We start from the raw sequence: 13,857 nt of genomic DNA on the forward strand, positions 1-13,857 counted from the left end.
ACCTGCATTTTTTTCATATGAGGTTTAAAAAATCCATATTTTTCATTACTCCTTCCCTAGGTTCTGAGTCTTCTGGTAGTGTAGGGTCATCTACGGGCTCTCTTTCTCACATCCAGCAGCCTCTTCCAGGTACAGCTCTCAGCCAGTCTTCTCATGGCGCACCTGTCGTCTATCCAACTGTCAGCACTCATAGTTCTCTTTCCTTTGATGGTGGCCTAAATGGGCAAGTCGCATCTCCTAGCACTAGCTTCTTTTTGCTTCCCTTGGAAGCGGCAGGCATACCACCTGGCAGTATTCTGATCAACCCACAAACAGGTTGGTATCCCGAAAAAGGTGTTTATTTCAGTTGAGATATCAGGAGTTATCTGAAAATTAAAGAATACGCATTAACTGTATTATCTGTATATGTGTTGTCAGCTTTTTATTTTTCATGCACAATTAGCATTTTTCTTAGAACTTTAATAAAAACACTTATGCTAGAAAATGTTAAAAGATATCTTTATATTTTTCTCCTTGTGACATTTATGACTTCATTTTTTAGGCCAAATAATAGACTAAGTATAATTAAAAACATTTTGTTTCCTAGAAATGAGACAACCACCTTTGAAAGAGCTTTATTTGATAAAAACTTTGATAACATTTTTATTTGATGAAAGCTTTATACTGGGGAAAATAGTATGTATTTTATGAAGAAGGAGGAAGTGAACAGCTCTGGAAAGATCCTATAAATAACTGTCTTTCTGAATATGATAATTGTTTTCTACTGAGGGAAAGCTAAAGGACATCTTGTTAGTAAAAGAAAATAGGGAGATTGGCCGGTTAGTTCAGTTGGTTAGAGCATGTTGCTGGTAGCACCAAGGTTGCTGGTTCAATCCCCACATGGGCCACTGTTGGTTGCGCCCTCCCTAAAAAAAAAAAAAAAATGACAAAGAAAATAGGTAGTCATTATGAATTAATATTGACAACACATTCTTTGCAATTAGATAATAATTTGCATATATTGAGCATTTACTGTGTCTCATGTACTATATTAGGTGATTTAAATACATTGTTTATAATCTTTATAACAACCCTGCTAGGTAGACTAAATTTCCACTTATAGATATGGAAACAGCCTCAGAGAGATGCAGTCATAGTACATTTCATTTGTACATTGGCAAAAAATGACTTACAATAGAGAAAATACAATCTTTTAAAAAAATCACAAAACATCTCTGTTCAAAAATATCATAGCCCAGTCATTTGGTAAGATAATGAAAACAACTTTAAATCGTTCCATAACCTTCCTGAAAAATTCATACACTGAGCTGAAGTGGTCACATCAGCATGGTAGTAGTTGGGCAAGATAGATACAAGCAGGAGTGTCAGAGTCTCTGAGTGTTCCTTTTGTTTGTTGTAGAGAAAACATGGCTTGTAACTCACTGCCTTCACATTTCATTTGCATCTCTTTTTTAAGATAAAGTATTCCAACATTTATTTCTATTATAAGAATTGGTTTAGCATAAGTAACTGACTTCAGAAAGTCAGTTTTTGCTTAATAACAGTTATCTTATTCTTCAGGTTTATTATATTACTAAACTTCCTGATTTCCTGGAGCAGGATATAAGATGATTTAATATTTCATTATTTCCTATTATTTTTTTATTCAAAACATTCTAGTTAATACGTTTTTGAAGATTCAGTTGAGTAGGGAATAATAGAGTGAGAAACTAATCAACCTGAAATTGAATTGTATTCTTAATTTTAAATGAGTTCAAAAGTGATCTCTTTGCTTTTTGAGAACAGCTTTATAACTCATCTAACTTTTTTCAGGCACTTTTAAATAAACATGCTTTCACCCAAAATCTTCTCTACCATTTTTTTTTCCCCAAAATTGACCGTCAGCAAATATCCAGCATGACTTGTTTTTAGTTATTTGCGACCAACACATAAATTATCAGGAAATTGCTAAAAATAATTCGACTTTGGAGGACTTTTTCCACTATTCCAATAACAATAGAATAGTGGATCCTTCCCTCCCAATTATTATTTTATTACATGTCATAAGATTAAAAAAGAGAGGGGGTGTTTTATAATGGAAGAAAGGATGTTTTGAAGGATGTATAAAGCTATTATTAAGTCAAATTTATTTTCCTATGTATTCTTCCCATTCTAAATGGGTATCATAGTCAATGGTCAGTTTATTTCACAGTCTTTTAAAAAAAAAAATAGTCTAGTGCATAGTAAGGAAAAATACTAATTTTTAAATCTATATGTGCATTGAAAAAAGCCTAGAAGAAGGCAACCAAATTGTTAACTATAAGATTATGGGGGATTTGTTTTCCTTTTGATCTGTATTTGTTGGTTATTTTCTCGCAATAAATATATTACTAATACTTTTTACAATAAGAAAAAGTTGTTTAGAATGTATGTGTAAAGAGTAAACTTTATTTTACTTAAAAAAAAAACACCCAGTAATTAGTAAGCAATAAAAACAGGCCTCAAAATCAATATTAAAGTTCTCTCTAGTTTTCTCTCTTAGCTATGGATAAATCTCACTGGAATTGAAAAGATTACTTTAGAAAATGATTTAGAATCTAAAAATTACTTACAACTTTTAAGTTAGAAGCTATAAAATAAGAACATTGCCATCAAGTCCACAATTTGAAATTTGAAGCTGTCAACCATTTTCATTTTCATTTAGTTTTAACTTTATTAGTTAAATATATGTACTCCGCCCTGTAAAGTAGCTATTTTCCAACACCTAATAGAGGCTAATTAATAAATTTCCTGTATTCCCAAACTCAAGCATTGTTTTCTGGAAACTGAAATGTATTACAGCACTAAAGCACCACAAACTTGTAACTGATCTCTTGAGCAAGGTGTGTTTCAGAATTCAGAGGTTTTCAGAAAAAATCTTTTGTGTTATAAAATAACTTTCGTAGATTCTAGATCAGCACCCTCAGTAAAATTCTTTATAATGTCTGAATATGTATCTAAGTGGAAAATAAAGACTAATACTATAAGGTCAGACTTTGCTTCTTCCCAAGCTAAGGACATCTTTGTTTTCAAAAACTTCAAAATTGTGAATAAGGATTGTAAACGTGTATTATAAATTGTTAGTAGAATGACCAACTTTCAGACTCTATTGTAAATGATTTTTGTTCCCTCCTTTTTAAATTTTTCAGGTCAGCCCTTCATAAACCCAGATGGGAGTCCAGTTGTGTATAACCCTCCAATGGCTCAACAACCAGTGAGAACCCAAGTGCCTGGACCTCCCCCTCTGCCACCGCCGCCACCTCAACAACAAGCAGCTAACCACATTTTCTCACAGGTGCACATATCCACAATTACGTAATGCTAAGTCACCTGCCTTTGCATATTTGGGACTAAATTCACTGATTATAATTGAGATAGCCCACATAAATATCTCTTAGAACTTTAATATTCTCCACAAGTGATGTCCCACTCACTGCTTGTAGGAAGAGGGGTTAACTTCAAGGGCTTTTCAGCTAAAAAATACAGCATATTTATTGAAAAGAAGGGAATTTTGTATCTCATGAGCCTGTGTGGTGAGTACCTTATCCCTATTTCACAACAGCAAGAAATGGACAAGAGGAATAAAAACAAAGCTAAGATTATTCATTATCCCAGTAAGCAAAGTGAGTTGTTTTAAGATTCAACAGATCAAGCAGTTTGAAGAAACTGAGCTGAGTTGTTCAAGCTCTGCAATGTACTCTCCATCCCACCTACCCTATGAAAGATAGAGGCAAAAAGATCCTGAGTTAGAATTAACTCAACAAAAGCACTCTTAATAATATCTTGAATTTGTTTAAACGATTAGAGTTTACACATACATTTTCACCTTCAGGCTTTTCTCCTATAGATGTGTTATTCATCCTTGCAGACTTGATTATACCAGTGTGACCTTCTATTTCATTCTGTCTTTAAAGGTTGTGGCACATGTCAAAGATAGTTTGTACAGGTAGTTACACCTCGTTTTCCCTGTAAGACTGTCTAAATATCCACTGGTGAGAACATACAGAGTAATTTCTTGTGAAAAAAGAATGGTGATAAACTTGCACTAGAGAAAGTTCATTAGTTTTGCTCACAAGTTACATCATTTGTGGTGCAAGGGTGAAGAATGGATGGGCAGTTTGATAAAGTTATCAAATATTTTGAAAGTTACGAAAATAATTGTTCCTCTGGCATTTAAGTCTCAGGACTGGGCAAAGCAGTTTATCTAAAGGAGAAGGACTTCTAGGTTTTGGATGTATTTCTAAAACCATAAATAGGAATTCATGTGTGGAATTCATGTGCCTGAAACTCTCTCCAAAGACACCCATATCCACTTCCCAGCCACATTTGATTACATACGCTCAGGTACCTATTGGACTACATAAAACTCCCTCCCTATTCTTCTCTGCCTTGGCTTCACTGAACTTGGTCCTGAAGTGTTTTTCATGCATTGCACTATCGTGTGGTTGTTTTTGCAGCACTGTTTCACTAGGAGCTTTATAGTAGGACTCATTTCATTTCATTTCATTCAGTGAAAATAATCTTAGTCTGGCAACTTCAAAAAATTCTAAGGATTTATCCATTGTTATATATTTCAGATTATTATCTCGTAAAAATAACTAGTTATGAGACAATCCTAAATGAAGGTGTAGGCAGCTTAGTTTAGAAATAAATGTCTTAATAGGCTATAATTTGAAATCCTGGGGTATGCATCAAACTCCATGGCTGATTTTTCTCCCATTGCTTCAAGTGTTTCTGGAAATTAATCATCAGATACAAAAAAAGAGAATTGATGGGAAAAATGATACTCAGTAATTATCTTTTGCACACTGAGATAATCCATCTATGAAATTTCAAATAACCGAACAAAATAATGCTACGATTTCCAAAGCCTGCAGATAGGCTGCATTTCTTGAAACCAATCACTTTAAATGGGTCTTGTTTTGCAACCAGTTACAATTTAAGTAGGAAAAGGAAGTGCTGAGGCTTTTTCTTAGTGATGTCAGAATTTCACTTTGATCAGCCAGTCTTGTAGCCCTCGTGTTTCTCGTTACCACTTGCCACCCTGGCTGCTCACAGTACCCTTCTGCCTTTTATCCCCCAGCAGACGAAAGCTTTTGTGTCATCTGACACTTACATAGTAGGTCAGGTTGTCTGACTTAACACATTGAAGAGCCTGCACTAGGAAGTTCTAAAGCTACTGTACCTCGTTTAGTGTGATGTGTGCTGCCATCCATTAGGAAGCTTGCTAACTTCTAGTTAAGAGGTTAGTGAAGAACCAGTAGCTACTCTATAGATCTTTCAGATTTTACTTTTTTTTAGTACTTTTACTTTAATTCTAGATTTTTTGTAGGATTCTAGGCTAATCTAAGCCTTTCATAATTTTAAAAACAATTGTGTTGATTTTGCAAAAATGCAATTCGTTGTTACACATCTTAATTGTCAAAAGAATTTCTTGTTTAGATTATTCTATGGGTGATCTTACTTAGTTTATTTTGCAACTTTAAAGTATTCTCTTTGTAAATATTGTGCACAGGGAGATTCATGTGTATACATTTTAACCAAAAGTAAGAGTTTTTATTAGATAAAATTACTTGGGTTCCTCCAATGCTTGCTTACATGGCTGTCTACAGGTCGTGTGACTTACCTTAGCCTGACTGCCACCCACAAAATGGATTATGGTAGTTTTTACGCCAATGTGTATATCACCCCCTTTGTAATAAACTGTATAAATATAAGATTGGGAAGCTAAATCAGATGCCAGTATTAGCCTATAAATATCTAGCTATATTCCATAAGATTTAGAAATGATTAAAACATTTTTCATTTTCTGAAACACCTGTTTTTTCAGTGCTCCTGGGAAACAGAATTCTTTTTTTCCTGAAATGTAGGAATATTCCGTTAGTGGAAAAATTTCAAGTAACTAGTTTCTTAGCTCCTAACACATACTCTCTTAATAAAAACTTTTGCTTACAAGAAAAATGTGTTTATCTTTCGTATATAAAAGAGATTGTGTTTGTGTGTGTTCTTTAGACTGTTATTCTTAATGGTACCCATGGTACATTTTTCTTTAAAAATTGCTAAAACTGAGGCATTTTGGTCACAAAGGAGTATCTCATTGTGCCTTGTCAGATAGAGAGGGTAATTGGCATTGATATTATGTAAGTTACTGTTATCTGATAATAAAATAAGTGTAGTTTTTCTTTTGTTATTTAGTGTTACATAACTAAATACAGCAGCCTCTTCATCAGACCAGAAAGTAAGGATAAGTGGTTTTTCTTTTACCAGCTTAACCCAGAGGTCTTAGTTAGATAACAGAATTTGAAATGTCTGAATTGCCTGTTTCGGTGAATATAATAAATCGTTTTATGAAAAAATTATCTTTCTCACTATGTATTAAATTTAAGCACAGGTATATTCTCAGAAATTTTACTATGTAGTTTCTTTGTTGAGCTTTGTTTTTGTTTCTTGTGTTTAAGATGACTTTATAAATGTAATTTAAGCTATTGCCAAAAAAATTGAAACTTTCCATTTTGTGCAGTACTTCTGACGTTAGCCCTGTTTGCCAGCCTGTTACCCCTTAGCCCGTGGGCGCTTTGCCTGCTCAGTACTCTACAGCCCCTTCCCCATGCCCGCTCCTGCCGGTCTCATCCATCCAGCAGTACTCCATGGTACTGTACCTCTGCGTTGTTCCTGTGGGTAGATGTGTGATGAAGGCTTGTGAATGTGATTCATGTGATACGATTTTTTGTGATTTTTTTTTTAAGTCAGGGATACATATGAGTATACTGAAAAAAGGTGTTTCTAACCTTATTAGAAATAAATTCATTCTCTTCCCTAAAATATTTGTTATATTGGCTTATTACAGTCATTGTGTAAAACTTAGTCTTCTCCTTCCTTTTCATAATGAAATAATTTTCAGGTTGATTATGCTAGTGCTGACATGTCTTAGCTACTTTTCTTATTCAGGCCAGTGCAGCTGTCTGCAATTCTGAGGTAACAGCTTTCATCTGGCTTTAGGCTTCCTGTTCTTTCCCCAGTGCCATAGGTCTAGTACACTTAGTACTAGTTATCGGGGTGAATTGAAGCTTACAACTCCATAAGACATCCTCCTAAGTATATTTTCAAGGACTGTCTCGAACTGTTTAATCTGTGACTTTAAAGTAAAGGTGCCTTCTTTAATCTCAAATTACACACCTCTGTAAGAGCTCAGACACACCGGTGTGACCGTCTATAGTTATTAAACATATGAGACGACGATGTAAAGTGCCTCCTGCAGAGCGCCTAACATGAACTAGATACTCACTAAATGTTACGTTTCCTTCCCCTCCGATGAGTCTGCCAAACAACCTACATGCTTTTCCCAGTGATGCTGTTATTCTAACTAAATAGCCATCACATTTTGAAATTGCTTTCCAAGTTAAATTACAAGTTATATCTTAAAATCACTCAACACTTTTTCAGAAATGTTTTGTTTTATTGGCGATATTTATCTTTTGAGCTGGGAGCAACCTTATCTGCCAGCCTCGGCACTGAATGATTTTCAAAAAATCACTTCCAGTCTGAAAAAGTGAAATTTTGCCAGCTTTGAGAAAGTTGACATTAAAAAGAATAGTATAAAAGCCTCAATGTTTTGGGAAATGGCAGCTCATTGGAATAAGAAATGACTTTGTCAAGATGACTGTTAACTGGCGTGTAGTTATGGTATCTCTTTTTAAAACATTTGGCCATATTGCTTTGTAATTGCAGCTAGTAGGTATATTTTGAAACCATTGATTTAGGGAGAATAGTGCTAGAGTGTTTCAGAACAGCCATTTGGGAGCAGTGAAACCACATATTTACAATCATTAAATCAGTTCCCCTTTTTCAATCCCTTATCTTCTGCGTAGCCTTAATCTACTTTGCAAAAACCAGCACGTTGTAGAAATTGCCGTCAACTTTGTCAACTTTGATCTGACAACTCAATTGCTATAATTTTTTTAAGTAACTTTTTTCACAATTTTTCTCTTAGCAAAGTGTATATATTGTTGCCAATCTCTGATTCCTTGGGAGTGGGGGGAATGCCATTTTAACCCCATTATTTTCATTTCAGTGATACTATTATGTAGACTACGTAGTCAGAACTGGTCCTTATGCTGTTGCTGAGTCAGAAACATTTGTCAGACGACATACAAATCATAAGCCTATCTTGGCTGGGCACCGTTGCTTGCTCACCAAGTAGCAAAAGCAGTAGGAAACTGTCATTTGGATTACATTTGTCTAACATCTGACTAGAGAGAAGGACAGGGCGGGTAGATTTTAATTTTATTTAATTTCTGCTTGTCTATTTGCTAGGTGTGATAGGAGATACAAAGATGCATAGAACCTGAATCTTGCCTTCCAGGAAGAGGGGTGATGGTTTAAAGTGAGGAGCAGTTCGCACTGTGCCTGGCTAGTTACCTGGTCTTTGAAGTCCTTTCAGAAAATTTTAACCATGTAATATGTAAAAGTGTGACATCCACATCCTAACGTGCCTTTAATCTTCATTTAAATAAGTGGGTTTTTTCCTTTTTTATTGTGAAATGTTGTTTTACCCTACTCTTTTCTGCACGCTATATATTTCCATTACATATATTTTATAAGTAGTTTGCAGTGACAGCATTGTAATATGCATACCTTCCTGCTTTAATGGTCTCATTTTCTTGGAGCTGTTCTTTCATTAAATCATATCTGTTGTAGATACATGATTTCCATAATACATACTACTCAACTCATAATGTACGAAGTATTTTTCTTTAGTGAGTTTGCTCTATGAATGAGAGGCTTACTGATTTGACTTTCTCCTTTTTTAGCAGGACAACCTTGGGTCTCAGTTTAGCCACATGAGTCTCGCCCGCCAGCCATCTGCAGATGGTTCTGACCCTCATGCTACCATGTTCCAGTCCACCGTTGTCCTTCAGTCCCCGCCGCAGTCTGGTTATATTGTGACGACAGCCCCTCCACCACCGCCACCGCCTCCTCCCCCTCCGCCCCCCCTGCCACCTGGGCAGCCGGTCCCTACTGCTGCTTACTCTGCTTCCGGTCATCCTGTCAGCCAGCCTGTGCTCCAGCAGCAAGGATACATTCAACAGCCCTCACCACAGGTACCTCACTGCCCCCACCCCCCGTGCCTCCCCACCCATGCAAGCCTCTCATGTAAGATCAGTTTTAACGTTAGACAGCTGATTTTTAATTTCACATGGAAAGAATTTGTGCATATATATCAACAGAGCATGTCATCATTTCCTTGTCTCTGGAGATTTTCAAGTTCACGCTAGACAACCACACGACAGGTCGACACTTCAGTTGGATAGTTAAACTATGTGATCTCTGGGTTTCCTTCTGACCCTGAGAGGTTTGTTTTGTTTTAATTAGCTTAAGAGAAACACAATAAAGTAAATGCACTATAAAAATAAAATGATGCATTTCAAGAAATAGTATCAGTTTGGGGAGAATTAACATCTTAATACTGTTGAATTTTCCAGTGCAAGAACAGGTTCTCTCCATTTATTTAAATCTTCCTTAATTTTTCTCAACAGGATTTTGTAATTTTCATTATATAAGTATTACACATATTTTATTAAATATAACACTTAAGTACTTAATGTTTAAATATTCTAAAGGAGATTATTCTTAAATTAATTTTCTATTAATTCATACTTTGTAGAAACAATTGAGTTTTGTTTATCCTGTGGACTTTCTAAAAATTCAGTTATTCTAGTACTTTTTTGATAGACTGCTTAAGATTTCCTAAATAGGAGATCATTTCCATATGCATTATCCTTTCCAAACTATATACATTTGCTTGCCTTATTATATAGCTAAGAGTTCCAATATCGAATATACTCACAACACAAGAAGGAGAAGTAAAATCCCTAGAATCCTTGTATTTTTTGTTGTTGTTCTCAGTTACAGTGGACATTCCGTATATTCATTTCTGGTTATTAATCTTGTAAAATGTTTTATCTATTGAGGTGATCATGTGATTTTCCCCCCTTTATTAACACAGTGAATTGTATTGACTGACTTTTGAATATTAAACTAATCTTTCATTTCTGGAATATACTCCACTTATCATGATATAGTATGGTTTTTTTATATGGCTAGATTCAATTTGCTAATGTTTTCGGAGTGATGTTTGCTTGTATGTTCATGAAGGATATTGGTCTGTAGTTTACTTGTAATGTCTTTTTCAGGTGGTAGTACCAAAGTGGTATGGCCTCAAAATGAGTTGGATAATTTTCCCTTCTTTACTTTCTAAAAGAGTTTGTGTAGGATTGATGTTATTTCTTCGTAAATGTTTGCTAGATTTCACTAATGAATCCATCTGCACCTGGCGGTTTTTTTGCAGGGAAGATTTAAAATTACAAATTCAATTTCTTGGTAGATACAGAGTTGGTCAATTTCCTATTTGTTTTTGGGTCAGATTTTATAGTTTGTTTCAATTCCATTTCTCTTGTGAAAATTAGTGGCATAAAGTTGCTCATAATACCCCTTATTATATTTCGGTATCTTTAGGATTAATATTGGTATCACCTCTATAATCCCTGATATTATTAATTTTGGTCTTCTGTCTTCTTTTTCCTTTACTAGTTTAACTTGAGATTTATCAATTCTATTGATGTTCTTAAAAAACCAACTTATGTTTTATTTTATTATTCATTTTCTATTTAAACTATTTCTTTTATTGTTTTTTTCCCTTCTACTTATTTTTGGGTTTAATATGTCCCATTGTTTCTGGTTTCTTGAGGTGGAAGCATAGATCGTTGATTTTAGATGGTTCTTTCTTTCATTACAAGTTTTTTAATGTTATAAATTTCCTAAGCACCATTTAGCTGCAATCTACAGATTTGGAAACGTATGTTTCTTAGTTAGTTCAAAATATATTTTCTCTTTTTTGTGAGTGACTTTTGACCCATGATAAATTTGGAAGTGTATTATTTAATTTCCAGGTATTTGGGGCTTTTGTAGATATCTATTGATTTCTATTTTCATTTCACGTGGTCAGAGAACTCTTAAGATTTCAGTGTTTTGCAATCTGTTGAGTCTTATTTTATGTCCCAGCACGGAGTTTCTTGGGGGATGATCCATGTGCACTTCAAAAGAATTTGTATTCTATCATTTCAGTGTTTTGTGGTTTTTTGTTTTTGTTTTTTAAATTAAAATGGAGTTCACATGACATAAAATTAGCATTCTAAAGTGAAAAATTCAGTGACATTTCATACATTCACAGTGTTTTTGCAACTACCGCCTTTCTTTAGTTAGTTCCAAAACATTTATATCATCCCAAAAGAAAACTCGGTGCCCATTAAGCAGTTGCTGCCTGTTCCCACCACCCAGCCCTTAGCAATCACTCATCTGCATTATGTCTGTATGGATTTTCCTATTCTGGATACTTCATAGTAACAAAATCTTGCAATATGTTACCTTCTGTGTCTGGCATCTTGGACTTAACATAATGTTTCAGGTTTAATCCACATTGTAGCATGTATTAGGTTGGTGCAAAAGTAATTGTGGTTTAAAAGGTTAAAAATAATTGCAAAAACCGCAGTTACATTTGCACCAACCTAATATCAGTACTACATTTCTTTTTATGTCTGAATTATATGCCACTGTAGGAGTATGTATACATCGTAATTTGTTCATCTTTTCAACCAGTGATGGATTTGGGATGTTGCCACCTTTGGCCTGCTATGAATAGTGCTGTGATTTATTACCTAGGAGTAGAATTACTGAATCACATGGTAATTTTATGTTTAATTTTTTTAAGGAAGTGCCAACTGTTTTCCAGTGCCTAGTTTTAAATCACATTACTTGTCTTTTTGTTGTTGAGTTGTAAGAGTTCCTTATGTATTTCAGATACTAGACCCTTATCATATGTGTGATATGCAGATATGTTCACCCGTAGATTGTCCTTTCACTTTCTTGACGATGTACTTAATGCAGAAAAGTTTTTTTTAACGTTGGTGAAGTCCACTTGATCCATTCTTTCATTTTGTTACTCATGCTTTTGGTGTCATATCTAAGAATCCATTGTCAAATCCAAAGTCATGAAGGTTTATCACTTTTCTTCTAAAAGTGTTACGGTTTTAGTCTAGATTTAGATCATTTACCAATATTGAGTAACTTTTATATGTGCTATGAGGTGAGGGTTCAGTTTCATTCTTTGTGTATATCTATTTGTTCCAGCATCATTTGCTGAAGACCCTGTTGTTTTTCCCATTGAATACTCTTGGGATCCTTGTCAAATCAGTTAACCATACATACAAAAGTTTATTTCTGTACTCTCACTTTTACACTATTCTATAGTTCTATCTTTACGCCAGTACTGCACTATTTTATTACTGTACCTTTGTAGTAAGTTTTAAAGTCAGGAAGTGTGCGTCCTCCAACTTTGTTCTTTTTCAAGATGTTTGGGCTATTCGGATCCCTTAGGATTCCATATGAATTTCAGGATTGGCTTTTTCATTTCTGCAAAAGAGGCCATTGGAATTTTTTTAGGGATTGTATTGAATCTGTATATCATGTTCAGTATGATTGCTATCTTAACAATATTAAGTTACCTAATAATAATGAAAGTGCAATGTCTTTCCATTTAATTAGGTTGCCTTTAATTTCTTCATATTCTTTTGTTTCTGCATTTAGTATTTTGTAAACATCAAGTGAATCAATGTGGTATCTTTCAGATCTTCTACATTCTTAAGTAATTTTTGTCCAGTTCTAGGAATAAATGATAGTGGGTTTGTTTGTCTATTTCTCCCTTAAATTTTGTCAGTGTTTATAGTATTTGAATCTACATTAAGCAATTTATATTTATCATATCTTCCTGATATATTGACTCATATTGTGAAATATTTTTCTGTCTCTAGTACTATTTTTTTGTCTTGAAACCTATTTTACCTGACTCAGCATTCTTTTGATTAGCATTTAAATGGTATGTCTTTTTCATCCTCTTATTTGCAACCTTTATATTAAAAGTATGTCTTTTACGTACAGTATATAGTTGAGTTTTGCTGTTTTATCCAGTCTGATTGGAGTGTCTAGCTCTTTTATCTTTAATATGGCTCTTGACATGGTAAGATGTAGGTGTGCCACATTGCTGTTTGTTTCTGTTTGTTCTATCTGCTTCTTCCCCTGCCTTTTGTATTATTTGAACTCTTTTAGCGTTCCATATTATTTCTTCTATTGCTTTTTTTATCTACAGCCCTCTGATTTGTGTGTTTGTGTAGCTTCTTTAGGAACTATGATGTGTATCTTTAGCTTATCACAATGTACTTCACGTTCATAAGAAACTGCAAGTAAAATATACTAGTCATGTTAGCAGTATAATTCTGTTTGCCCTCTATTGTTTGTGTTATTGTTGTCATACATTCCTTGTATGTATTATAAAATACAGTGTTATAATTTTGCCTTAAACAGTGATGTCTTTTCTTTATTTAAGAGAAAAAAAGAATATTATTTATACACATAGGCACATACTGAAAAGTATGATAGTGGATAAGATCTGAAATCAGGATATACTTATTGGTTGCAAATATCTCCAAATTAAGGGGTCACGTATGTATTGTGTCTGATGTTTCAAAGACAGAAAAACATTACAGTAAATTTAGGAGATTCTTGGCTTATAACTGATCTAGAAATTCTGTCCTTGGCTTGTTTCCAGATGAAATGGACAGCCCTTGAGATCTCTACAGATCTCTGTTCTTTTAGAAGTAACCCAATCAGAAAAGCAGAGCCTGAGAGAGCCCATGAACCTAATAAAGTTAACTTATCACATACTTCTACCTCACAGGATTATTTATTCTAAATCAGGTTACTTTAAAAAAAAATTCAAAACTGATA

General features: G+C 34.3%; 1 protein-coding gene across 4 annotated transcripts in view; it reads left to right on the forward strand.

Annotated features, from left to right (window-relative positions):
• R3HDM1 (R3H domain containing 1) overlaps positions 1 to 13,857 on the forward strand; it is a 113,455-nt gene that overhangs the window by 38,786 nt on the left and 60,812 nt on the right. For 3 of the 4 annotated variants that reach the window (XM_081052319.1, XM_081052321.1, XM_081052322.1), the window contains 3 exons: positions 61 to 315; positions 3,168 to 3,313; positions 8,829 to 9,119. In XM_081052319.1, the coding sequence (XP_080908445.1) occupies positions 61 to 315; positions 3,168 to 3,313; positions 8,829 to 9,119 (692 nt within the window). The remainder of the gene's footprint in view (positions 1 to 60; positions 316 to 3,167; positions 3,314 to 8,828; positions 9,120 to 13,857) is intronic. The other variant, XM_081052320.1, reaches the window with a different exon arrangement.

Source organism: Rhinolophus hipposideros, assembly GCF_964194185.1.
Source record: "Rhinolophus hipposideros genome assembly, chromosome: 6".
NCBI classification, from domain to species: Eukaryota; Metazoa; Chordata; class Mammalia; order Chiroptera; family Rhinolophidae; genus Rhinolophus; species Rhinolophus hipposideros.